This window comes from Eublepharis macularius, chromosome 5 (genome assembly GCF_028583425.1).
Source record: "Eublepharis macularius isolate TG4126 chromosome 5, MPM_Emac_v1.0, whole genome shotgun sequence".
Taxonomy (NCBI): domain Eukaryota; kingdom Metazoa; phylum Chordata; class Lepidosauria; order Squamata; family Eublepharidae; genus Eublepharis; species Eublepharis macularius.
The window spans coordinates 103,980,532-104,005,591 of NC_072794.1; the positions used below are offsets into that span (position 1 = coordinate 103,980,532).

A 25,060-nucleotide genomic window follows, 5' to 3' on the forward strand; every position below is an offset into this window, starting at 1 on the left:
ATGTGTGTGTGTGCGCTCCCTCATGTTTAGTGGCAGCGAAGTTCAAAAGCTGTTAAAGCTATCAGGTGTGGAAGTGATTCTCAGTAAACCTAGACATCCAAAACTAGCTAGTTTTGTTCTTGTTAGGAAAATGCACACAGTCAGATGCACTCATTTTATTATCAGTGTGTATAAATGTTTAAAGTGAGCCCCTGATAAAGAAAATGCAAGCACTGAACTTTAGCACGAGCTTTCAGGTCAAAGAACTGCCCCCAAATCGCAGACCCTATATTAAAAACAGTATTTATCTACTTAAGCATCAAAACATCCTAATGGAGTGTGAGGCTTATCATCCTTCCTTTGACGCACAGGATCACCGCAAACCATGGCAGGGAGAAGGAACTTTCAGATTTGGGAAAGAGGCTGGGAGACATTTTGAATTGTTACAACAGCAGTCTGTGTTGCAGTAATATCGTAAAAAGGTATCATGACACTGAAATAGCTGGAGTGGGGAATTATAGAGGATGGAGATCAACTGTTGGGATATTCCACTCAAAACACCTTCCTTTCCAGGATTCTGTAATCTCTCAGGAAGCTGAGCAGGCCAATTCTCCAATCCACCCCTCCCTCTTACCAATCTGCTTCCTAGGACACACTCAGGCCAATTGGAAGGGTTTTTTTTTTGCATACCTGGAAAATCTCCCATGTATGCAAAAAACTCACATTGACTATGAGCAGACTTTCTGTTGGTGTAGCTTTTAAGATTGGAACAAGCTACCCACTTTACTCTTATATTTTGTGGCTGGTCTAGTTTTGCTGCTTTCATCATGAAACATCATGAAACTCGTTCCTACACGCAAGAGAATGAAGTTTTAGAATGGGCTATAAATAGTAAATTCCAGCATTTAAGATGGAACTATAGCTCTGGCTACATACCAATAGAAATAAGCCAATTTCTGCAGGCAAGGCTGGACTGGAAGGCAGCAGAGGCGTAGCGTGCAGGGGGTGAGGGGGGCAGCTGTCCCAGGCGCAAAATTTTGAGGGGGCACCTGGTCTATGCCCCCCCAAGAGCACCCCTTTGCTGCTGCCACTTGCCTCAGCGCCCAGTGGGCCGGGCGCTCTGGGCGGTGCCACAGGTGGGGAGGCGGGCAGGGAAGCAGGCTGCCTCCTCGCTTGCCTTTTTGCCCCTTCACTGGCACTGCCGGACACCCTGGTGGTGTGGGGGGGGAGGCGGACTGCCTCCTTGCTTTCCTTCTCTCCCCCTCACCGGTACTACTGGGCGCCCCGGTGGCGTGACAGGCAGGGAAGTGGGCTGCCCCTTCCCACATGCTGCCAGGTGCCCCAGTGGTGTGGCAGGCAGGAACGCGGGGAGGTGGGCCACCCCTTCACCGGCACTGCCAGGCGCCCCGGTGGTGTGACAGGTGGGGAAGCGGGGAGGCAAGTGGGGAAGCAGGCTGCCTTGCTGCTCGCCTTCCTGTCTCTTTGTCAGAGCCGCCAGGCGTCCCACTAGTGGGGCAGGCAGCGGGAAGCCAAGCAGGGAAGCAGGCTGCCTCCTCACCCCTTTGCTGGCACTGCCGGGCGCCCCAGCAGTGGGGAAGCAGGGAGGCAGCACGCCTCCTTGCTTGCCTTTCTACCCCCTAGCCGGCACTGCCGGGCACACCAGTGGCGTGGCAGGCGGGAAATGGGCTGCCTCCTTAAAGTGGGCTTACCTTCTCACCCCTTTACAGGCACTGCCCAGCTTCCTGGTGGTGCGGCAGGCGGGGAAGCAGGGAGGCAAGTGGGGAAACGGGCTGCCTCGCTGCTCGCCTGCCCGTACTGTCCCTTGGTTGGCAGTGGGGAGGCGAATGGGAAGGCAGGCCGGAGTAAGGTTGGGGGCGCCCCTGTGCCATAACGTCACTGAAGTGAGTCATGAAGCAGGACTAGAGCACACGCGTGCTTTGCCACCTGCTGCCCCAGGAGGCGGTAGACCACACTATGACACTGCTGGAAGGCCAAATGGCCCCTGAAACAGACACTTCTTCTCACTCGATGGGGACAAGATCAAGGACCCTGCTCCCCTGTGCCAGCAGCACTGTGCCTAGAGCATCAGCGACAGGGAAGCACCGCTGCGCTCCTCCTGGCGATCCCTCAAGCTGTCTGCACCGGCAGGGCAAAACTTGGGTCTTATTCTACTGTTCCTTGATGATCCCCAGGATTCACTGGGCGGGCAGGCAGAATGCCATGTCCACTCGTGCCCCCTGCCAGCTACGCCACGCCCCGCCCAGATCAGCAAGGCAAAGCCAGGGGCCGCCAGACTCCTAAGCGCCTCCACCGCGGGGTCGGCTCTGGAACAGGCAGGGCCGTAGGGCAGCAGCAAACGAGGCTTTCGCCCATTAAAATAAAAGGGCGAAACTGCCGCCTGCCAGGGAAGGCGCTGAGAGCGGTGGGTGAGGACCCGTTCATTTACAGCCGATAAGCGGACTGGGACGGGCGCTGCATTGCCTAGACCGGATCAGAATCGCCTCAGTACGCACCGGCCGAGAGGTAGGAGCAGCCCCGCCTCCATTCGGCCTCATCTATCTGATCAATTCATCATCTCCGGCTCAGCGCCGCCTGCAACCCGTTTCGCTGTACAGCGCCCGAAGGCTTCACAGCAAAGGCCTCTTCTCATTTCAGGCCGAGGGAGCGGCGACCTCCCGGCCCGATCAAATAAGATCAATGTGTAAGAAAAAGCGCCGCACGCGAGGGGGGGGGGGGGGCCACACCGTTCTCTCTCTCTCTCTCAGTCACCCACGCACACGCACTTCAGCACACGCAGGATCCACACACCCGGCCCCACACCCTCCTCCCGAGCCACCATCACTCTCCCCCCGCCACACACACTCGAATATGAGTCAGATACGCCCCCTTTTTCTACTTCCACGCCTTGCATTGTGGGAACCACCCTAGCCTCTCGTTCCTCCAGGAGACAGAAAGGTCCTCTGCCACTTCCGGCTTAGTGGAGGCAGACACGCCCCCATTTTCTACTTCCGCGTTGCATTGTGGGAACCACCCCAGCCTCTCCCTCCTCCAGGAGACAGAAAGGCCCTCTGCCGCTTCTGGCTTAGTGGAGGCGCTTAAAAAAGAAGCGGGGGAGGAGTGCCAACGTCATATGGAAGGGAATCAGGGTGAGCTCTGTTCTTATCTTTCTTTCCCGGCACCAGTCTCCGAATTCTGAACCTGGGACTGTTGTGTGTAAAACAGGACTTCCCGCAGTGCAGTGCAAGCGCCGGAGGCAATTTAATTCCATTTATTTTCGCTACAACCAGGGACTTTGTATGTGTGTGCGTCTTACCTGCTGGTAAACCAAACAGCAGGAAGTGACTAGAGGTGTACTTTCCACTACAGCATTTTAAGCACTACTTAACAGTGGCAATAGTTGCAGGTGGGTAGACGTGTTGGTCTGTAGTAGAAAAGCAAAATTCGGGTCCAGAAGCACTTTAAAGACCAACTAGATTTCCAGGGTATGAGCTTTCCAGAGTCAGAACTCCTCCCTTTGTCAGATACAATATTTACAATACTCTCCCACCTTCTGCCTGCCTAGTTCTCTTCTCCAAAACACGGATACAAGCTCAGTAGAACTAGATGTCATTAACCCACATGGCTTTTCACCACCGTTCTCACAGAATTTTGTTCTCTAAAATAGTGACCTGTCTACACAGGCATTAAAATCAGTAGTACATCATCATCTAAAACAGCCACCTAAATCAGTTATCTTAACAGCATTTTCCATTATTTCTTTTTACATATTTTTGTTCTAAGATAAATTTAGAATATCTGTAATATTAAACTAAACTGACACTTTTGGTACTGAACAGAATAGGTTCCGAGCTTTTCAACTGAAAAGAGTCAGTGTGGTGTAGCAGAATGTCACACTAGAATCTGAGAGACCAAGGTTCACATCCCCACTCTGCCATGAAAACTTACTATGTGACCTTGGACCAGTCACACTCTCAGCCTTCCCTACCTCACAAAGTTGTTGTGAGGATAAGCTGGAAACATGTAAGCTCCTCTGGGCCCACTGGGGACAAAGATGTTATAACTGAAAAATATAAATTAAACAGAGCTATTGACCATAGCAAATTGCTGCATGTGATGTTATCTGAGGAATGTAAAAAGCAAATGGGTTAATGGTTGATAGCCATTTTCTAAATTCCAATAATTTCTTTATACCAAAGACAATAACCAAGCTGCTAGGAATTTTTTCACTTATTTTGTCATGGACAGTAACACTCCTCTTAAGCAATTACCTGTTTTCTTCATTCTAATTGTTCTGTACCTTCTAATTCCTTTATGATAATAATAAATCTTTACTCTTTCCCCTGGATACTTAACTAAGCTCTCAGACTTTCCTTTGAATTCCAAGCCTCTCAAAAGAATTAATATAGGTGCTTTTAAAAGAAATGAGTGTACCACAACATCTGATTATGTTGATGCACAACCTGTACTCTGGACAAGAGGCTAATGTTAGGATACAATGTGGGGAAACAGGTGTCAGACAAAGGTGTCATACAATTGTCAAAGGTGTCAGACAAGAATGTATATTATCTCCTGATCTGTTCAACCTATATGTAGAGCATACCATAAGAAAAGCTGGGTTATATTTAGAAGAAGCTGGAATGAAAATTGGTGGAAGGAACATGAACAATTTGAAATATACAGATGACATCACATCACTGGCAGAAAATAACGACCTACTGCTGAAAGTTAAAGGAGAAAGTGCCAAAGCAGGATTACAGCTGAACATCAAGAAGACAAAAGTAATGACTACTGAAGAATTACACAATTTTAAAGATAGCAATGAAGAAATTCCTATTTCTTGACACAATAATCAACCAAAAAGGAGACTGCAACCAAGCAATGAGAAAGAGAATGCGACTTGGAAGGGCAGTCATGAAATAACTAGAAAAGATCCTTAAGGGTAAGGATGTATCCCTGGGGACCAAGATCAAGAGAATACATACTATGGTATTCCACATTACTGTGTATGGAAGTTGGACAATGAAGAAAGCTGACAAGAAAACTGATTCATTTGAAATCAGTGGTGCTGGAGGAGAATTTTATGGATACCATGGACAGCCAAAAAGACAAATAAGGGAGCTCTAGATCAAATCAAGCCTGAATTCTCCCCAGAAGCTAAAATGACAAAACTGAGGCTGTTGTACTTTGGTCACATCACGAGAAGACAAGATTCACTTGAAAAAACAATAATGGTAGTGAAAGGCAATGGGGGAAAAGGAAGACCTAACTATGCAATCAACCTTCCTTCTCAGTGAGAAAAGCAGACTATAAATAAAATAAGAATCAAACAACCTGAGATGGATTTACTCAATAAAGGAAGCTATGGAAAGACCTGAACCAGGCTGTCAATGGTAGGACATTTTGGAGGGCATTTATTCATAGGGTTGCCATAAGAAGTCACTTGACGGCACACACACGCACTCAAACAAGAATTATAGCACTAAAAGAGCAAGAGAAGATAGAAGTTATATTAGAAATGGTTTCCCCATGCCCTGTACTAATTGAACTGTACCTACTGAAAATCTTACAAGTATCCAGTCAGAGCCTTTGACTAGTCATCTGTATGAGGACAGAAATTCCAAATTTTTATCCCAAAGACTTAAGCTAATTTTGTTTCGGTTGAGAAATCAGAAAATTTACCAGCATTATTAGAAAATGTTATATATAATACTTGTTGAAGTAAAAATGTTTTGGGGTTGTAATGTGGAAGGTTGTTAAAGATTCATTTATTTGTGTTGCTGTGAAATAATTGCTATATATTTTGAAACCTACTCTGAAATAAATAGGAAAACTAATTAATTCAGGTATCTTCCAGAATAGGAGCTGAATAGTCTCTGGACACCACACTTTGCAATATCTCACACACAAAATTCATTGTAAATCTTAAGCTGTCAGCAGGAGAGTCCTGTAACTTACTAAATATGGGGCATTGGAAAGAAAAATAAAGCAAATTTATTCAGACATATATTACTGGAATACCTACAGGCCAGGTCAGGGCTCCAGTATATTTGTTTCTGATTTATAGACATGTGATTGATGACAGTACTTGCCTGTAATAAAAGATTAAAAACTAGGGGGTGGGAATTGACAGTCTTTTCAATCTAACTGGTATCATACATACAACAGAAGAAAATAAATTAGATCTCAATGCTGCAATCGTCTGTAATCTTAGACCTTTCAAGCATTTTCAACATTGTAAATGTACAACTTAAACATACTTCTCCTACTGTAGGAGATTAGTTCCTACGATTAAAATTCAGAGGAAAAGGAGAAGCTGAGGGGTGGGGAAGAAGTGGATCATTAAAAGTAATACAGAAAACAAACATGAATTGTTATCTTTAAAGTTTTTACACTGCCCAAAATATACAAGTTATGATCTTTAAAATTTTAACTTGTGTAACACACGTCCCTACTGCTTTTTCCAACATGTAAGCATCCAACAACTGTGGCTATGTTCAAAACAACAATTCTTACTGATTAGCTTAGCTACACAGAATGTGCAGCTTCTCTTCTTAACCATTTTAAGAAGTTACGATAAATATTTGAAGGGGCACAGGAATATATCACCTAATAGAATTTGTTTTCTTATATTTCAGATCTCTTTTTTCATGAATAAATAGCACATTTGCCCTTCTCTGAACTGTGCAGAGAGCTTTCATAATGCCACTAGCTCATATACTACACCTAGTCACTAATCTTAGGATAGTTTTAGCTCCAAGTCTCAAAAGTGCATTAATCAAAGAACTGTTAACAAAAGTAATTCTGTCTTCCTTTGACGCTCATATTACATTTTTGGAATTCAAAACAATTCCCTTTAACGGACCAGGAACATTAACCCTTCCCCCTTCCACACTGGGCCATTCCCTGGAAAACTTTATCTGTTTCTATTTGACACAATTTCCTTACTGATTTAGATTAGTGACACACAAACTTGTGACATTTTCTTTGTGCAGACTATAATATTGATTTTAATAATCTGCACTGAAACAATCTTTGTTGATAATGTTTGAGCACTACTAGAAGCACAGAGGATAGTTGCCATTAGAAAAGCCACTCCCTTGGTCTCAAACAAAGCTTGGTCACAGGGAATTTTCCTCTTGACATCTGTGCAAGATGCTGTGTTAGTTTCTCTAAGAGATTTTGTCCTCTGAAGCAAAATATATATGCCTTTTTTAGCATTTTCGTTCAAACAGTGTCCATCCAAGATCCTGGGATTCATTTTATGAAGAGAACATAAAAAGCCATGACAATGCAGGATATTGCCACTGCTGCATGGAGTCTGGTACCAATCACTGCCGCTGTAAGGGAAAAAGAGATTACTTGTAACAGATGATACAGAACACATTCATGCAGATTCACAATTTTTGTAACTAAAAAGTAAAACACCTGACTTACTGCTTTATTGTTACAGACATGAAACCATGACACAAAATGCAAGTAAGTTGGCAGTTCTAATTGTCCATCAAGCTCATGCCATACTTATAATTGTTCACTGAAAAATATAAATTCCATCTGTTTGACAAAATAAACACCTCAATAAATACTAACAAAATTTAGAAACTTTTATTGCAATATATGACATCTGTTCTTAACATTTAGAAAAGCAACATGAGAACCAAAAGTTATTAGGCACTCTTTTTGCTGTATTTTAAAGTCCAGGACTAAAGATAATTGACTCAAAAGTCAATTATCTAAACACATTAATGTAATGTGTCTGAGATGCCATGAACAATACTGGAAACACCTAAAGTGCTTGACACAGTCTCTGAATCTTATATCTGACTTCTACAGTAAAATATTAGGAATTTACAGACTAACAATCAGAAACAAAAACAAGTAACCAAATACAAGAATCCCAGCATTTGTTTTTTGTTCCTCTACCACTGGTAAGTAGTGACCAGACCCCAAACAATGTGCAAGAGTGCTTTTATTTCCAAAGTTCTGCAAACAGAGCAGAACTAAATCTCTTGACATACTCATATCCAAAGTAACAATTCAAGAATTAAGAATTAAGAGGAAAGCTCAAGGGCTTATTTACACACACTGTAAATCAGTCTGTGATAACAGCTTTTTAACTCCTACTTCTAATTTGAGTTCAAATTCAAGGAATGGGGAGCTACAGAGAAATTAGAATTTTTTTAGTAGTTTGTAAGATGGGATGTCTCAATTTAGTTTACACAATCCAGTAAGTGAAAATAACTCTAGCGCTATCATCATTATCTTAGGCTTGTAGAGAAGTTCAGAAAGAACTATAAAGACACAGTGGGTTCAGACAGAATAGCATCATATGCAAGGTTGGTCACACCCCAAACCATAAATTGCAAGGGTCTCTGATGCCCTTTAAGAGGCTGAAGTGATATACCCCAAAATCACATTGGGGAGACATAGCAGATTAATTAACCCAATCCAGTCCTCCCAAGACTCAGGGCAATTTCACATGCCACAACATTTCAAACTGGAAAACACTTCCAGGTAGGAATACCATAACACAGTTCCCAGCTTTACCTCCCGTTCTTATAAGTATTCCCATGACCTCGGAAATCTCTGAACTTCGTTCTCTCCTGCCATTCTCGGAAGACCTTTGGCCAACGCTCAATTTGCACCTGCTTTAATGCAAGGCTCGTACCTTTATAAAATACCCCCCAGACCCCCCTCTTCTCCGACAGCAGCCAGGTTTTCAGCCGAGGGACTTTCCGGAAGTAGGCGCAGGTGCACACGAAGAGCAGGCCAAACACCAGCAGCCCGTCCAAAGAATACACTGCAAGAAGCGAAAAAAGAGAGTCACCGCGGAAGCAAGGCCACTACCAGCTTCGCCACCTGTCTCGGGGGTGAAGGAAGGGGCTCTGGGAAGGCTCCACACAGACCCTCTGGGGGAGCCAATCCGCTCCAGAGCAAAGAAGGGGGTATTTAATAGGCTCTCCGAAGAACAATGCGCAGAGAGCCCGAAAACTGCCAGCACGAAGGTACTAACAACTCCAGGCAGCTCCCAACTCACCGTTGGCCATGACGGCGGCCCACAAGGCACAGTCCAGCCGCCCTCACCGCATCTCCCAGAACGAAGCAAAGGCCAGCGCGGCACCGGAACTACTAGACAGCACCAATCAAGTTCTGACGACAAATACTCTCTATGATGCCTTGTTTCCTAGGGAAGCGGTACAATTGGTTCAGGCAGCACTAGTCGAACACAGATTATTCCCTAATGTGTATTCGTATTGAAAATGTTTTATCAGCTTCCATACAGAGTACGTTAATAATATGCAATTAGTGAAGCGTTTGTGTTTGAATGTCTTTTTTGTTTATTTGAATACGTCTGTTAATTTTAGGTAATTTAATTAATCGTGGCTCTATGTTTTGTTTGTTTTGGTTTTGCAAAACGTACTACATTCTTAAGCCCTTCCTGCTTCAGGTTAGCCCCGTGCGCAGAGAAATTACGTTTCAACATGGAACTCTCAACTCTGTTTTTGTCTGGGGTGGGCACAGGACAGACTCGTAAACAAATGTCTTGTGTTGTACTTGTTTGACTCAAGATATCCTATCAGAGGCAAGATAGGTTTAGCTGGGCTTTCTCCTGTCAAGAAAAGAGCACGCGACACCGCACCCTTATTATAGGAACTAAAGGGCAAGGACAAAGACAATAGAGGGTGCACAAAGGTGTGAGCAACAGCTGGAAAAGCAGAAAGCAATGCTTTCCATTATTATCACTTGATGAAAGCCACCTGCTTCCAGTTGTTTGCCATTTCCATTTAGTATTCCATGCAAAATATCTTGACTAGATAATGAAAAATAGCAAAATGCTGGTTGCTGATGGACTGCTGAGCAGATTGGAGAGTTCACCTAGTGGAGGAATGGCAAAACACTGGAAGATATTCAAAGGCCTATTATAACTTGATTCTTAACATGCTTCCTCAGAAGTAGTTCCATATAATTTCAGTGGAACTCTTGCAAGTAAGGCTGCAATCCTTTGCACAGAGATCTGGGTGCAAGGCCTACCAGACTCAATAGAACTTCCAGTTAAACATACATATGATCAGGTTGTAAATTTTATGTATGCCTAATGTTGCAGTCTTGCATTACAGTCCTATGATCTGTCCACTGCATTACAAACAGCAACTTTCAAATGACTGTAGTTGAGTATATCAGCTTACCCCTACTTCCTGTTGTAACTTTCCTTTTATTTTCCAGATTGTTTGGAGTCCAGTTTTCTATTAGTTATGTATGCTTGTTAGAAAGTTTATCTTAAGTCAGCTCACTGTAGCCTTCCCTCTGAGGATGTGCAGTCTTCCTCCTCACTTAGATTTAAAGGGCAATTTTTTGTCATACACATACCAAAACCCACCTATCCTGATTTGCTCTTAAAGGTAAAAATATCATGCGAAGTTATAATGATATATGATGGCACCCAGGACAGAGTTCAAATGTTTCCAAAAAAAGGTTTGAAAGTCCCTACAGGAACAGCCATACATGTACTTTGGATTAGACCAGTGGTACTCACTTGAAAGTTCACAGAGAGCCACATTTGCACTTACCATCAACCAAAAGAGCCATATGACTATTGTGTACCCTGTGCAACACCCGAAACACACAGACAAAAATGTAAGCTATATTGATGTGCTTTTGAGTATATAGGATTATCCCCACCACTGTCAAATCTGTACTGTCAGCCTCCTTCTCACTCTATCCGCAGCATGTGGTACAGCAGCTCAGGTAAGAGGGTGAGACCAGCAAGAAGCCCAGGGAGAACAAGCTGGCTGTGGAGAAAGGGGAGTAAAACTACCACCACCCTATTGTGGCCAGTTTGTTCTCCTGTCAGCTGCCCAGATGCTGGGATGAGAGTGAAGAGTACAAAGAGAGTGGGGGTTGTGGGAAATGATAGACCCTTCCATCCCTTCACTAGGCTCGCACCTTTGAGGTGGGGGGCTCACAGATGATGCATCCTCCAGTCCCTCCAGTGGTAGCTGTTTCAAGGTGCAAACGACAAGTTCCACTGGACAATGGCCTTGCCACGGATGCCACATTGAGGAACAATCTTCAGAAGAACCACAGGTGGCATTCAGAGAGCCACAGGTGGCTCCTGAGCTATCGAGTGAATATCATTGGACTAGACTCTTTAGGACAGTATTCAAATTTTTGATCCACTATGTTTTGCAAGGATTCTCTCTCTCTCTCTCTCTCTCTCTCTCTCTCTCTCTCTCTCTCTCTCTCTCTCTCTCTCTGAAAAACAAAACTAGCAGTGCTATTTTGAGAGGGTTTCAACTATTTTTTTTGTAAATTGAACAGTAAATTGCTTGCTTTTTCCACATGCTGAAAATTTTATGATATAAATATGCAGTTTAAGGTTTTGCAAATTGTATGCACATTAAGGATGGCAGCCAAGAGTTTTGTTTTGTAATCACAAAATGTATAATTAAATCCTTCACCAGACTTAAGAATCAGGGGTCACTTCTGCAGAAGAGAATTTACCATTCCAATGGTGATGGGAGTGGAGGAGTTCTTGAAGCCTATTAGTAGTAGTGGAAGGTGTCACTCGCAGAAGACCTCTCACAGACAATGGCAGTGACACTTCAGCTAACTGTGGAAAAGAAGGCAATAGCAAACCACTTGTGATAATCTCTTACCTCGAAAACCCTATGATGAGACAATCCAAAATGAAATAAGATGATAGGATATTTTGGAGGTCTTTCATTTATAGGGTTGCCATAAGTCAGAAGAGACTTGATGGCACATAACACACACACACAAACCCTTCAAGCTTTGCTGAAACTGTCACCCTAAGCATTGTGTCAGAGCTCCAGACTTGGAAAGTGACATTCTCTGATTAATCAGTCCAGGGGTTTTAAAGGAACATGTCACATGACACTTCCTGGATTATTCTAAGGGCTTTAACAGGTTTTGTAAAGAGCCTGCTAAAAGAAGCAGTGTCCATCCCCAATCACATTACTGTCTCTGCAAAGAAAAAAAAACATAGTGGGGTTTGGTACATAGAAGCCTGTGCTTTCTAAAAGAAACCAGTTATTGGTGCTAATCTTCTCTAGCTCACCTGCTGTCCTGTAAGTATTTCAGAGAGAAAATTTTACTGCTATAGAGGAAAAAAGAGTAAGCAGCTTCCTCTGGATTCAGGGTCATGGGGATCTCCCAGTCAAAACGGGTGAGTAGCTTTCTTGTTGATGATCTGCTAGAAAGGGATCAAAGCTTGGATGCATCATGCCTGAGAAGCTGCTATTCTGACATTGCAATGTGGTCTCTTTGATCAGTCAGGCACAGCTCCCAAGTCTGTAAGATCTATGGCAATCTCTTGATTAAGAAATGCTTCTGATGGCTGTGCCGCAATTACGCATTTTCTGTCTCTGGAAACTCTGGTTACTTGACCCTTAGGTTTTCTGTGGAGTACTATAAGACCTTTTTATCTGGATTTATTGGACTCAGTATTATTTTATATTAGTTGGGCTAAGATGATGAATGGGATGTTGTAACATGAATGACGAATGATTTAGCCATATTTTAGTATGAAATGCTATTGCAAATGGAAAATCCAGGATTTAACCAAATGCTAAATATTCCAAGTTAAGTACTATCAGTGTTACAAATCAGTTGGGATCTTTTTAGTTGATCATTATTATGAGCATTGAATGTGTAGTTCTTATAGGGGAACCAGATGTCTTCTTTCAAGTTAGCACTTTTGATTTGGGGATATCATTAGGAAGTGCTAGTGGAATTTAACTGTAAAAGTTTTGTGAGGAATTATTAGATAGTGCCCATGAAATCAGTTATGACAAGTAATACCAGATTAATTTTGGCCTGTACCAAATTTTGAAATCTGCAAGAGATATATATAGTTTGTACAAACTTCATTAGAGGCGGTGTGTTTTTCACTGGAATACTAAAGCATGGGCACATAAATATTTTTTAAGACTCACTGTCAGCAAGGCTATTCTTTCCCTTGGCAGCAGTTTCCTTCCATTTTGGGTTCCCTGTCACTGTGATTGTGGCGTCTCCACAATAGAAAGTGGTGAGTGTTAGTGGGGTATTTCTCAGAGTGCAACAAGGGTAATGATACACATGGAACAGATTCATGTGATGTCATCTAGGAGTTCAGTATTAACTCACAGGTCACAGTGACATCTCTTCTGCACAGGGTGGTTGTGGTAGCAAAAAGTAGGTGTCTCAGATGCCACACCTACAGGTGAAAACAACCTCCTGCAGGGATAAACTTGGAGATTATACTTAATCCTGCTACGTCTAGTCATCATTTTCACTCTTACATTGATCTACTGAACCTATCCCCTTTACCTTCCTTTCCATAGTTGTCCAACCACAGCCTAAGCCAAGACTTGCAGAAATTCTGTTTTTAGCCTTCACGCAACAGCTTAAAGCAGGGTGATCTGTGGTCTTCTCAGTTCCTACCTTCCTTCCTCTGGTACACAGAAAAAAATAATTAACATCTCAAATCCAATAAAAGGAGGGAGATTGGGTGGAAAGGAAAATGCATACTAAAGTGGCATTTGTGTTTCTAAATTTCATGGCTTAGAGATGATGGCTTTAACAGCTTTGACTTTGAAATAACATAAGCAGGTTATTGGTAAACAACCTTCCTAAATGAAGAAGGGGAGCAGTTCATGCCTCTCACAGGAATGAATGCTGAAACTACTGACTGAGGGTATAAAGCCCTTCCCAGTTTTGTCTTACATCCTAAATGTTGGCTTAAATTTATAAGTGTCTCTCTTGTGTTTCCTAAGATTTAGGCCTATAAGCACATGTGTTAGTGATAATGTACTTGGTTTCCAACTTTACAGGAGAGAAGGGCTGGAAAAAATGAATGGTAGCTTTGTCCATGCTATTAAAACTGGATTCAAAAGCAGGCTTCTAGCAGAATTCATTTTTCATGGCTCCTAGTGTCCGGGTAGAAGTTCAATGCACTCATGTATGAAAGCTCCTCCAATGTTTTTTTAGTGCATGCACATACATACACACACACGCACATACCAGCACAATTCGAACCTGCTAATATCTACATCATTACAATATGCTTGTATTGTTTTCTTTCAATGAGAGACAGAGCCTTAGCCTGGCAGATGATGGGCTAATTATCTGCTAGGCTAATCAGCAGTGGATTAAAAAATAAATCTTCTCTGAGATGGAAAACCTAATCTTTAGAAGCCGCACAGAGAAACAGGCATCCAGAAGAGCCTCATCTCTTTGAGATGATCTTGTGAACAGCCAGGACAGAATACGGAAGTGGGGAAAGAATGTGATATTGGGGAATTGTGTAGCTTGTGGTGGAGTTCCCCTATCAGTTGTCGGGTTAGTAGAAATGTTTATCTTGCAGAATGAAACAGGATCAGTTTGTTGGAAATAGGGACTCAAGAAGCTGAACATTACATTATCATCTTGCCATAGTATGGAAGCACACCATTATTTCTTGGTGCTGCACCTAGGTTCAGTTGGCAGACGTATTTTGTGACAGAAATAAGGGCAATATGAAAAACTGAGAGCACTACAGAGTCAATTACTCTAGTATGTTTCCCAGATAATCAGCATACTAAATATGGTCACAGGGATTATCCATGAGTCAGTATATGGATTAAGGGCGTATGGGAACGCACATTTCAGTATCACATATGAGATTATTTCTGTAAAAATATCATACCACCTGAACTCAGCCTTGTCATAGGAAAAAAGAAATTCACAGTTCTGTAAAAAGCATCAGAGTTTATGTTTCTTGTAGTAATTACCTAACTAATCCATTGATCCCTGAACAGTAGTCAGGACAGAGACAACATGAATATATTTCTGTAGTGCACTAATAGCCATAGCATCCCCACCAAATCTTGGCAATTATAATTTGGTGAGATACTTAGAAATCTCAGGGTTCTTTCAGAAGTAAAACTAGGTTGGCCTGTAACTTTTGAAGTGCCTGAAGAGGCATCACCTGTTGCATATCACATAGCAAAATGAAAATGTGGTGACTACATACTGATAATAGGATGAGTCAGATTTTATATTGCCTTATTTGATGACCATGATCACACTCTACAAAAAGGGTCCAAAGAATACATTTCATTTAATTTTTACAAGTTGCTTTTATACCATCATAAGGAATCCAGGATGGTTTGCAATTCAAGAACCATAAAACCATCATAACAGTTCATATAATATAACCAAATCTTAATTCAAAAATAAAAGTTGAATGCAAAGAACAAACACTGGCTGTCATTCAAAGACTTTTAAGAATAAAAAAGAAAACATGTTTGACTTCCCTAGGAAGGGCTGGAAAGATGGCTTCACTGTCACCTTCTAGGGGCAGAGTTGCACAACATTGGGGGTGGGGGAGAGCATTAATTAAGAACCTTCCCATTAACCCCTACAAATGTTGCCTCTGACAACATATCTTAGGAAAGGCATGATTCATAAACCTTGAACTTGGTATGAAAGTAGGTGGTTCTTCAGGTACTTTGGACCTAAGCTGTTTAGGGCTTTAAAGGTTAAAAACAGCACTTTTAACATGAATAGAGATGTAGATCTCCATCAAAACAGCCACTTCAGCAGGGCCTGGGTTAGCATTGCAATGTGCATCTGCATCTCAACACATGTTTCCATTTGGGCTGTGAACACAGAAACCTGCTTATGTACCTATATCACTTTTGCTGGATGGGGGTGGGGTTCGCTGAATGGGAGAGTGTAGACCGAGAAACACCATTAAATTATTAACCATTTTTTCCCAATCAATATTGGTGGGATGGCTTTAACAAACCATTGTTTTTTAGACTGATGTAAGCCGCTTTGGGTCCCCATTGGGGACAAAGGCAGGGTATATATGAAGTAAATAAATAAGACCAAATCTGCAACTGATGAAGCTGACAACAGTTCTTTAAGGCTGGTCTCACTTCAGGTACTGGGGAAGCCACTGCTGCGTAAGGCTGGATGGAGTGAAGGTTTAATTCCAATGCTGCTTTTGCTTACATTTCTTCCATCCTTTCTAAATTATGGCAACCAGTTTAAACATAAGGCATTTATACAATTCCTGGACAAAGTGGATTGTTTGACTCGTTTCCAGTCTGGTTTCAGGCCCAGCTATAAGACTGAAATGGCCTTGGTCACCCTTGCTGGAAACCTGTGCCAGTATTTTGGTGTCCTGGAATAAGATACTGTGCCCTGTTTGAGTTAGGCTATGTTCAGCCACTGCTGGTTTTTCAGGTTGTCCAAGTTTGCAGTGTCTTTCATGTTCTTTTATTCTTGTCTGGATGCTCTTATTTTATTCTTATTTTATTCTTGTCTGGATGTTCTTTTATTCTTGTCTTGTACATCGGGACCACAAAGCGTAGCATCCAGACAAGAATAAAAGAACATGAAAGACACTACAGACTTGGACAACCTGAAAAATCAGCAGTGGCTGAACATAGCCTAACTCAAACAGGGCACAGTATCTTATTCCAGGACACCAAAATACTGGACAACACTTCCAACTACTTTGTCAGACTGCACAGGGAAGCCATTGAAATTCACAAGCATAAGCAAAACTTCAACAGGAAAGAAGAAACCTTAAGAATGAACAGAGCATGGTTTCCAGTTCTGAAAAACACCAGGCTAACAAAACACTCTATACTCGACAATAGCCCTGCAGAGAAGATTAGCACATCAAGCACCAATCCATATGCAAAAGAACCTCCTCAGGATACAGTGAAGCCTCCCGCCATTAGCATTCCACACCCTGGGAAACTCTTACAGGATGACTCAGCTCAACCCCACCCCTCCTGAGTAGATACAAATGACCTGCCAACATCTTTTCCACACTGTGACACTGAGAGATCTCTGTCTTTTGGTGCTACACCTCTGAAGATGCCAGCCACAGCTGCTGGCGAAACGCCAGGAACTACAATGCCAAGACCATGGCAATGCAGCCCGGAAAACCCACAAACAACCATCATTCTCCGGCCGTGAAAGCCTTCGACAATACATCGAAGTGCAGAAGGATGAACCCAGGAATTGAAGTGTCTTCTGTTCTGGATGGGGTGCACTTCCCCTAAAGGAGCAGGTTTATAGCTTGGGGGTGCTGCTGGACTTAGTGCCTTTCACCAGCTTTGGCCTTTTCTGGGTAAAAAAGATCTTGCCGTGGAAGTGCGTGTCCTGGTAACATTAAATAAAATAAATTTATTTAGGCTTTTATGTTTATCCATTGTTTTCTTAAAATGCTTGTGTGTTTCCTAATTTCAGACTTATCTGTTCTAGGGTGAATATAGGACCCACAAGAGCAGATGGAATACAGGTAGGAACATTCTACACTTTAAGAAAAAGCAGGGTCAGTGGTTATAAAAGAGGAGAGAAACTGCAGGAATACAGATCAAGGAAGCTCATCTTCTGAGGGATGAAATTGGAAATTGTCTTCTCCTCTGTAACAGGATTTTCTCATTGTCCAAAGCAGTAGATGTCTGTTGTATACTTCAGGGAAGGATTATGGCCTTGATTATTTATTAATAAATCTCTCTATAAAGTACCATTGCCAAGTCCCCCTTGGCAATGGGTGGGAGGTAGGGAGAAATTAACAGTGCACACTCAATTGCATCCCCAGCCAATGATGGCAGTTCAAGCATGACTGGAGGTGACAGCATTGGGCTAGGGCCGATTCTTTAACATTTGGCCCAAATGGGTGGAGTGTTAAAGAATCAGCACCCGGCTGGGGCCATGATCGCGTGTGCACTCATTCACCCATCCTGCCTCCTCCTGCTGATCAGCTGGCAATCAGTGGGCAGAGGTATAAATTGCTGGGAGTTTGCCTACTATAAGCAAACACCTGGCAAGGCTACTCTAAAAAAATGCTAGGAAAGACATCCAGGTACATGTTCTATTTTGAATATCCTTTTAACACCTGTTGAGGACCTGAGCATGACTGTAAGGGGACCCAGAGACCCACCCTCAGTGTCCATGCACCAAAGTGCATGTGGTCCTTTTAAGGCAAAACCTGCTGTTCTGTTGCTTGACTGAGACTGGCCCTTTAACATCCCACATCCCACTGGGAGGCAGCCTTGATACAGAAGTGTAGAAACAAGGAGGTGAGTCATAGCTGGGATGCAGGGGGGGGGGGGGAGCAGCAGTATTCCATAGGAATTTCCCAGATCCCCTGGGAGTTCCAGAGGTTGGAGCCTTCAAAGTCTAACTGTAGGATAAGCCAGGCCCTTCACAAGGCAAAGGGAAATTGGCAGATGAAGACACATTGGCTCTTACTCCTCAGGTTGAAAGGTCAGGGTGGGGAGAGAGGTGAAGAACAAGGGAGAAGGAAATTCTCTTCTCTCAGTCTGAGGCCTGTGGGAGGGTACGCAGTGCTCCCTGCTGGCAAGGATCTGCTGGATTCAGGGAGGTTTTCTACAACACCATCCAGATTGTCCCCTGAAAACAATGTGCTAGCACTGAAAACCTGTTATGGCATGATTGACAGTGGAGGGAATAGTCTTGTTGCAGAGTTTTGGTGAGAGTAGTATAACCACTCTGTTATTCACCTCCTTAAAAATGTGGTTAGAGGAATGCTTCAGGTGGGGAGAGCATGCAGTATTCAGGTTTTCCCAGTAATCCGACAAATTCCTGACAGAGAGCCAAGCTACAAGTGACTTTTTTCATGTAGAGAACACTTGATTGTTCTTGCAAGTTTTCCTGGGAAGTGAAGTCCGAGTGTCCTTCCCCTCTCTGTTAGAATCGCTGCCCTCATTCCAGTTTTTCTCCAGCTCAGGAGCAGGGGAAGGGCATGTTGGAGCAGCAGCAGATTTTTCCGCTGTTGCTGTGGCTGGAGCTTCACTGACATGGCAGCTTTCTCCAGCACAGCTCCCCGGGAGCAAGATGCCCAGGGAGCAAGATGCCCAGGGAGAAAGATTGTGACTGGAGAAATGATTTGCAAAAGCTGCTGCCGCCGCCAGCTTTCTCCAGCTCTTCAGGCAGCGATTCTAACAGAGAGAGGAAGGACACTCGAACTTCACTTCCCAGGAAAACTTGCGAGAACAATCAAGTGTTCTCCAGGTGAAAAAAGTCACTTGTAGCTTGGCTCTGAGAGAGTATTTGAACTCCTACCCATTGTCCAGATCTCAAACTCTATCCACTGTAATGCCAGTTTCTCTCTCTCTATGCTTTATGTAGTGTTTGTTCACCATCTATTGAAAATGGCTTTATATAATTATTTAGTACGGGTTTCCAAAAAAGATTAGAATGCTCTGCAATTTTTCTACAGTTGATGCTTGTATAAATATATGGTGAAGAAAAGGGTACGGACATGAATTTCACCACATGGGGGCACAATTATACAATATAATGAACTGTAGTGGAGTTATTAGGAAGAGTTCTTGCAGTTACAGTGAAAAATCCTCTGTCCTAAATCTCAGAAATTGAAGATCATTCAAAGGCTCTCTGCACAGTGATTGCCTTGGGTTTAGTGGTACTTAGGTAGCCTTACAAAGAGATATGCACATCAAAGCTATTCCTTCTCCATTGTATCCTCTGTGATGGATAATGGTAAGCTTACCTATTAGATCCTTCTTCAGTCCTGCTTGTTAGGACTGAAAGATGATCTAATAGGTAAGCTTACCACACAAGAGACTCTGGTAGCTTCAGTAACAGATCGATTTTTTGCTTCCAACTGGGACGGAACACTTACAGAGATTAAGAGTACCACTGGAAGACTGCAACCAACACACACAGCAGGAGCTAAGTGTCTCATACAGGCCTGGGGGGGGGGGGAACTTGAGGGCTCGAGTGGGATTGCCAGCCTCCAGGTGGTGGCTGGAGATCTCCTGGAATTAGAACTAATCTCCAGGCGACAGAGATCAGTTCCCCTGGATAAAATGGCTGCTTTGGAGGGTGGAATCGATGGCATTATACCCCACTGAAGTCCCTCCCCTCTCCAAATCCTGCCCTCTCCAGGCTTCACCCCCAAAATCTCCAGGAATTTCCCAACCCAGATCTGGCAACCCTACTCTTGAGGTCTCACACACATGCATACATACATCACATTGGGGTTTGGCCCCATACTGCTTCAATTTATTGCCTGATTTATGCACACTTTTTTGCCTTCTGTTTTTGCTTCAGGTTTTTTGGTTTTATTCCCTGCCCCCCACCCCAGTTCTTTTTAGACTATCTTTACCCCAGTCTTTTTCCAGAAGCCAATTCTGAGTTGATTTTTTCCTCTTATGTAATGTTCTGGTTTTGCTTGTCTCGCCCCCTCTCACCCAGCTCCAACCCACCCTTCAATTATTTGTGTCCATCATCATCAACCCCCCCTTCTTTTTCTCTCCTTGTTTTGTTTTCTATCTTTTAAATCATAATTTTCATAGTGTTATAGCAGCTTACCAATGTAACAATACATGCAATACATATTTAAACAAAAAGAAGTCTCTAGAGCATTCCATTACAGAGGCATGGCTTTTTCCCCTTATATCTCTGGAAGGGAAGGGGCTAGAGACTTACTTTAAAAAACTGAAATCTAGGAATTCAGAGAATTTGCTGCTTGAATTGTTATGGTAGGTTGATATAGTGCTATGAAAATGATTTTTTAAAAAAAACATGCGAAAGTCCTGAAGGCCCAAGGGAGGAGGGAGTGGCCACTTCTGATGCTAGAAAAAACAGTGCGGTCTGAAAAGCACATTGCTGCTGCTGCTCCAGACTCCATCCCAGCAGAGGTCAATTTGCCCTGCTGGTGCTGGCCTCCACCTCGTAGCTCTGAGTCAGCCCAGATGGGACTCACCAGTTTGGACCATGGGGAGGGGGCTAGGTATGGGTGGGGGAGCTGCTCCCTTTTTAGGCTTCCCCGTGCAAAGACTTCCCCATGTGTTCATTTTCAGGCTTTTAAAAAAATTCAGCCCGTATATCAATACGGCAATATAAGCATGCACAAAAAATAAAAAGGGGGTATGTACTGTGACATTACCAGTGATGCCACTGATGATGCCAGCACCCTTACATGAAAATCCTGATTATTTAAGGCATGTGCAGAACAAAATAAACCAACTCCACAACTGTAAAAATGCAAAGGTGGGTAGACGTGCAGAAGAACCATCCCCAAACTGATTCCAGTGCTCGGGAATTGACTGCTAAGAAAATTAGGAATAAGGTGAGTGTGTGGAAAAGCCCATCTACAGTAATTTAGAAAGCTCCCCTGCGTTCATCATTGGAAGAGTCCTGGGTCAAGGAATTGTAAAACTCAAGGAATTGTAAAAAATGTTCTGGCTACAGTAAAACACTGAACGTTATGGTAGATGTCCTTTATTGTGTTACTGTGTTCCAGATGGAAATGGCAGGAGTTTTGAGCATGGCACTTACCAGGCATCTGGAAGCCACAGAGGCCTCATTGAGCCCAAGAAACTGCCAAACCCAGTGAAGGAATCCAAGCACCACCGGGAGATGCACCGAGAATTGCTTTTCACTCATAGGAAGTGAGTGGATCTGTAATCCAGGGATTGCTATGAAGGGATGACTGCTGTGAAGGGATGACTCTTATTAGACACAAGGTTATCCATGGAAGCATCCCTGTTTTACAGCCCAGCCCAGCCCCTGCCACCTGGGCAGAGAATCTTGCGGTTTGGACATTTCACAAACTATGTAAAATAGAATTGTTCAGGAGGGCATTTTTATGAAGGCAATGGGGCTACATTATAACAGATTGGCCCAGGAAAACGCACTGTTTTTCTACAGCTGTAATACCATAACATGTCCTATTTAATGCTTATGCTTTGTTAGGATCGCAGTTCCCTTTCAAATTTCTGCAATTCCTAGTCCTATTGCATTACTCATTACGTATCTAGTCTATGGATTGCATTGATTTACGTTGTGTTGTCTGCCTTGAATCTCGGTGAGAAAGGCAAGACCAGAATTAATGTAAATAAAATTATAAATTCTCACAACAATCCTGTGATGATTGTTCATGACAGAGTGGAGATTTGAACCATTGAACCACACTAATTCCCAACAGTAGATGCAGAAACTGGGAGGGGGGGGGAAAGGAGGGGGAAAGGAACAAGAAAGGAATAGTCACACAGGTGTTCATTTTATTTTGTGCTGTCTTAGGGGGTTGTTTCCAGAACACAAGCCTGAGCTTCAGAGAGTATTAGAAACCAGGAGACTCAAGCAGCTGAAGCAACAGGAAGAGAAACATACACCCTTAAAAGACCTGGAAGAAGAGCTAAGAAAAAGACAGAAGAAACTTGACCAGGTCTGTTCCTGATCTGCCGCAACAATATCTCAGCCATCTCGTAGCATAGCTATCATCTGACTATAGTAGGTCCATATTCCTTTCTAATAGGCCCCAGCACTTCAAGGCTAACAGCCTGAATAGTCCAGCTTAGCCCAAGCTCAAAAGAGCTGATTAGGGTCAGCCACGGTTAGTACTTGGATGGCAGACTACCAAGGAAGACTGGGGTTGCCATGCAGAGGAAGGCAATGGCAAACCACCTCACTGGTATGTTGCTTGAAATGCCCTGTGGATAGGGTCACCATGAGTTGGTTGCAACTTGACAGCATGTTCTTTTTTTACATGTCAAGGCTGTCTCCATGTCAGTAATTCTTCCAAACATGTTTAATCATAGTTCCTCTCCATACAACTCTTTATTGGATCTCAGTATCATCACTGTTCTACTCATTGCTAACACAATAAATCCTTAAGGTTCTGTATGCCAGTGCTATGGTTTCTTATCAACCTAGCCAGGGTATGCTGACAGGGTTTATTGATGAAGCAACAATCTTTGACCATAAAAGGGCTCAAATGTATTCAGGGGCTATAGGATACTGTCTTCTTAATTTTCTTCTCTTGTACTGTTGCAGCAGCTCTATAGCAGGCAAAGCAGACTCAGAGCCAAGCTACAAGTGACACCTAGCACAGGTTGGACACTTGTCAGCTTCCCTCAAGTTTTGATGGGAAATGTAGGCAGCTTGGTGGAATGTTGGACAAGTGACAGCTGAAAAGTCCATTGGACAGCAGTCGGACAGCCAAGCTGCAAGACCAGGATGCCTACATTTCCCATCAAAACTTGAGGGAAGCTGACTAGTGTCCAACCTGTGTCAGGCGTCACTTGTAGCTTGGCTCTCAGCTGTTAAGTAAAAGGGTAGCTTGCTAAAAGTTTGAGCACAGGCAGACACAACAACAAACACAGGTGATGCCTACTGGCAATCTAGATGCTTAAGTTACTCACTCTAGGCCACTATAGAACACAGGGCAGTTTACTACTACAAAACTTAAAGATGTATGGACGGTGGGGTGTTGCTGTCATGGAGAGCATTATCTATTTAACAAGAGACTTGCTGGGTGTGATTCTAACAAATATAAACACAGAATGGAATACTTAAGTCAAGACTTTTTGATAGACGGTTATACAGAGACCATTAAATGAAAAGGCAAGGGGCATGGTGTAGCTTGAACTCATCAGATATCAGAAACTGGTAGGGCTGGTACTTGGATGGGGGACCACTGGGAAGTCTGTGCAGAGGAAGGCAATGGCAAACCACCTCTGCTTCTCACTTGCCTTGACAGCCCCTTATTGGAGTCACCAAGCCAGTTGTGACTTGACAGCACACACATACATACATACTAAAGATATTAAAGCATCGCAAAGTAATCAGACAAAATAAAACACTATGTTTATAACCATTGTCTTAATTTTAAATAATGAAAACAACGATGTATTGTCGAAGGCTTTCACGGCCGGAGAACAATGGCTGTTGTGGGTTTTCCGGGCTGTATTGCCGTGGTCTTGGCATTGTAGTTCCTGACGTTTCGCCAGCAGCTGTGGCTGGCATCTTCAGAGGTGTAGCACCAAAAGACAGAGTGCTACAGTCTTTTGGTGCTACACCTCTGAAGATGCCAGCCACAGCTGCTGGCGAAACGTCAGGAACTACAATGCCAAGACCACAGCAATACAGCCCGGAAAACCCACAACAGCCAATGAAAACAACCTTTAGGCACTTGACAATTACAGTTAACTAGTAATCTGCCTCCAAAAACCTCACCGTTGAAGCAGATCAATATCAAGATTTTCCTTAACATAGAATAAGAAACATTTTTCAGTGAATTTATTGGACTGTGAGTAATCTTTCATATATCATAAATGAAAAGCTACCTTCCCCACAGAGCTTCATCCATTCAATGCTATCTTGTATCAGGACTGAATACAAGGCTTGTTGTTTTCAATTTCTTTGCCATTTCTAATCAAGTAACAGACACAAAGAAGAATATAAGATTTTTATGCTGCACATTTTTATTTTATTCTTGAAAAAAAATCATTAACAATGATAGGCATGGATCTGGGATGACATTCTGGTTAATTGTCCTATTGAGTTCCTTATAGATCTGAATTTTAAAAAGTTGCATCCGTATAATCATATGTTCCCTGAAACTGGCAGCTTCTCCATCAATAAGGGGAAGAATTAGTGAAATGTAACGGACCTTCAGCTGCCTTAAAAATTATTGTCAGATCCAGTGTCTGTGATGTACTGGAGTTTTAACAATTTCAGTTTTAAGCGAATGGTGTGAAATTTGGGTAGGAGATTTGGGGTGGCTGATGTTTCAGTAGAATCTCTGTTCCTGAGCAAATGGATGATCAGGAGTTGATTTTCTCTTTCACTTTTGTTTGCAGTATGAACAAGAGGTCCTGAATGGGGAGCAAGAAGACAGGCCTGAATTCATCCTCGTCAAAGAAAGCCTTAAAAAGATTAAACTGTCTCCAGAAACAGGCATCATGTAGATGTGAGAGCTGAGCATCAAGTGCAGCTTCTGTCAGAATAGCTGCCTGGCAGAGGAACATACAGAGGAAACATGAATAAGACAAGCGCAATGGAGATGGCCACTGCCCCCTCTGCTGAACTAGCAGAGCTGCTGCTCAGGCTAACCACAGGGAAATGGCAGCATGCAGATGCAAAAGGACATTAATTCAATAAACAGATGCTGCATGCAGGCTGTCATTCAGCCATGGCAATTAAGAATTAAGGATAACGGATGGAAAGGCAGATTGGAACCTGCCCTAGAGGCTCTTTAAATGTTGTCTAATCAACAGTGCACTTTTATGAGGAAAATGCTGCTGTT

At 43.1% G+C, this 25,060-nt stretch overlaps 2 protein-coding genes and 1 non-coding gene across 3 annotated transcripts; 1 reads left to right on the forward strand and 2 right to left on the reverse strand.

Moving 5' to 3' along the window:
- Window positions 1–2,465: 2,465 nt before the first annotated feature.
- Window positions 2,466–2,811, reverse strand: LOC129331569 (small Cajal body-specific RNA 2). The gene has a single exon (XR_008597216.1). It is a non-coding gene; the product is annotated as a small Cajal body-specific RNA 2 (non-coding RNA).
- A 3,140-nt stretch (window positions 2,812–5,951) lies between these two features.
- TMEM167B (transmembrane protein 167B) lies at window positions 5,952–9,107 on the reverse strand. The gene is made up of 3 exons (XM_054979190.1): window positions 9,014–9,107; window positions 8,645–8,776; window positions 5,952–7,316 (listed from the first exon to the last, which is right to left on the reverse strand). Exons 1-3 carry the CDS (start codon window positions 9,021–9,023, stop codon window positions 7,234–7,236), a joined length of 225 nt encoding a protein of 74 aa, XP_054835165.1. The 5' UTR covers window positions 9,024–9,107; the 3' UTR covers window positions 5,952–7,233.
- Window positions 9,108–12,139: 3,032 nt separating this feature from the next.
- Window positions 12,140–24,722, forward strand: LOC129330377 (protein FAM107B-like). Its single transcript, XM_054980406.1, has 5 exons — window positions 12,140–12,163; window positions 17,242–17,278; window positions 21,275–21,422; window positions 22,054–22,198; window positions 24,615–24,722. The coding sequence occupies exons 1-5, from the start codon at window positions 12,140–12,142 to the stop codon at window positions 24,720–24,722; spliced, it is 462 nt and encodes a 153-aa protein (XP_054836381.1).
- The last annotated feature ends 338 nt before the right edge of the window (window positions 24,723–25,060 follow it).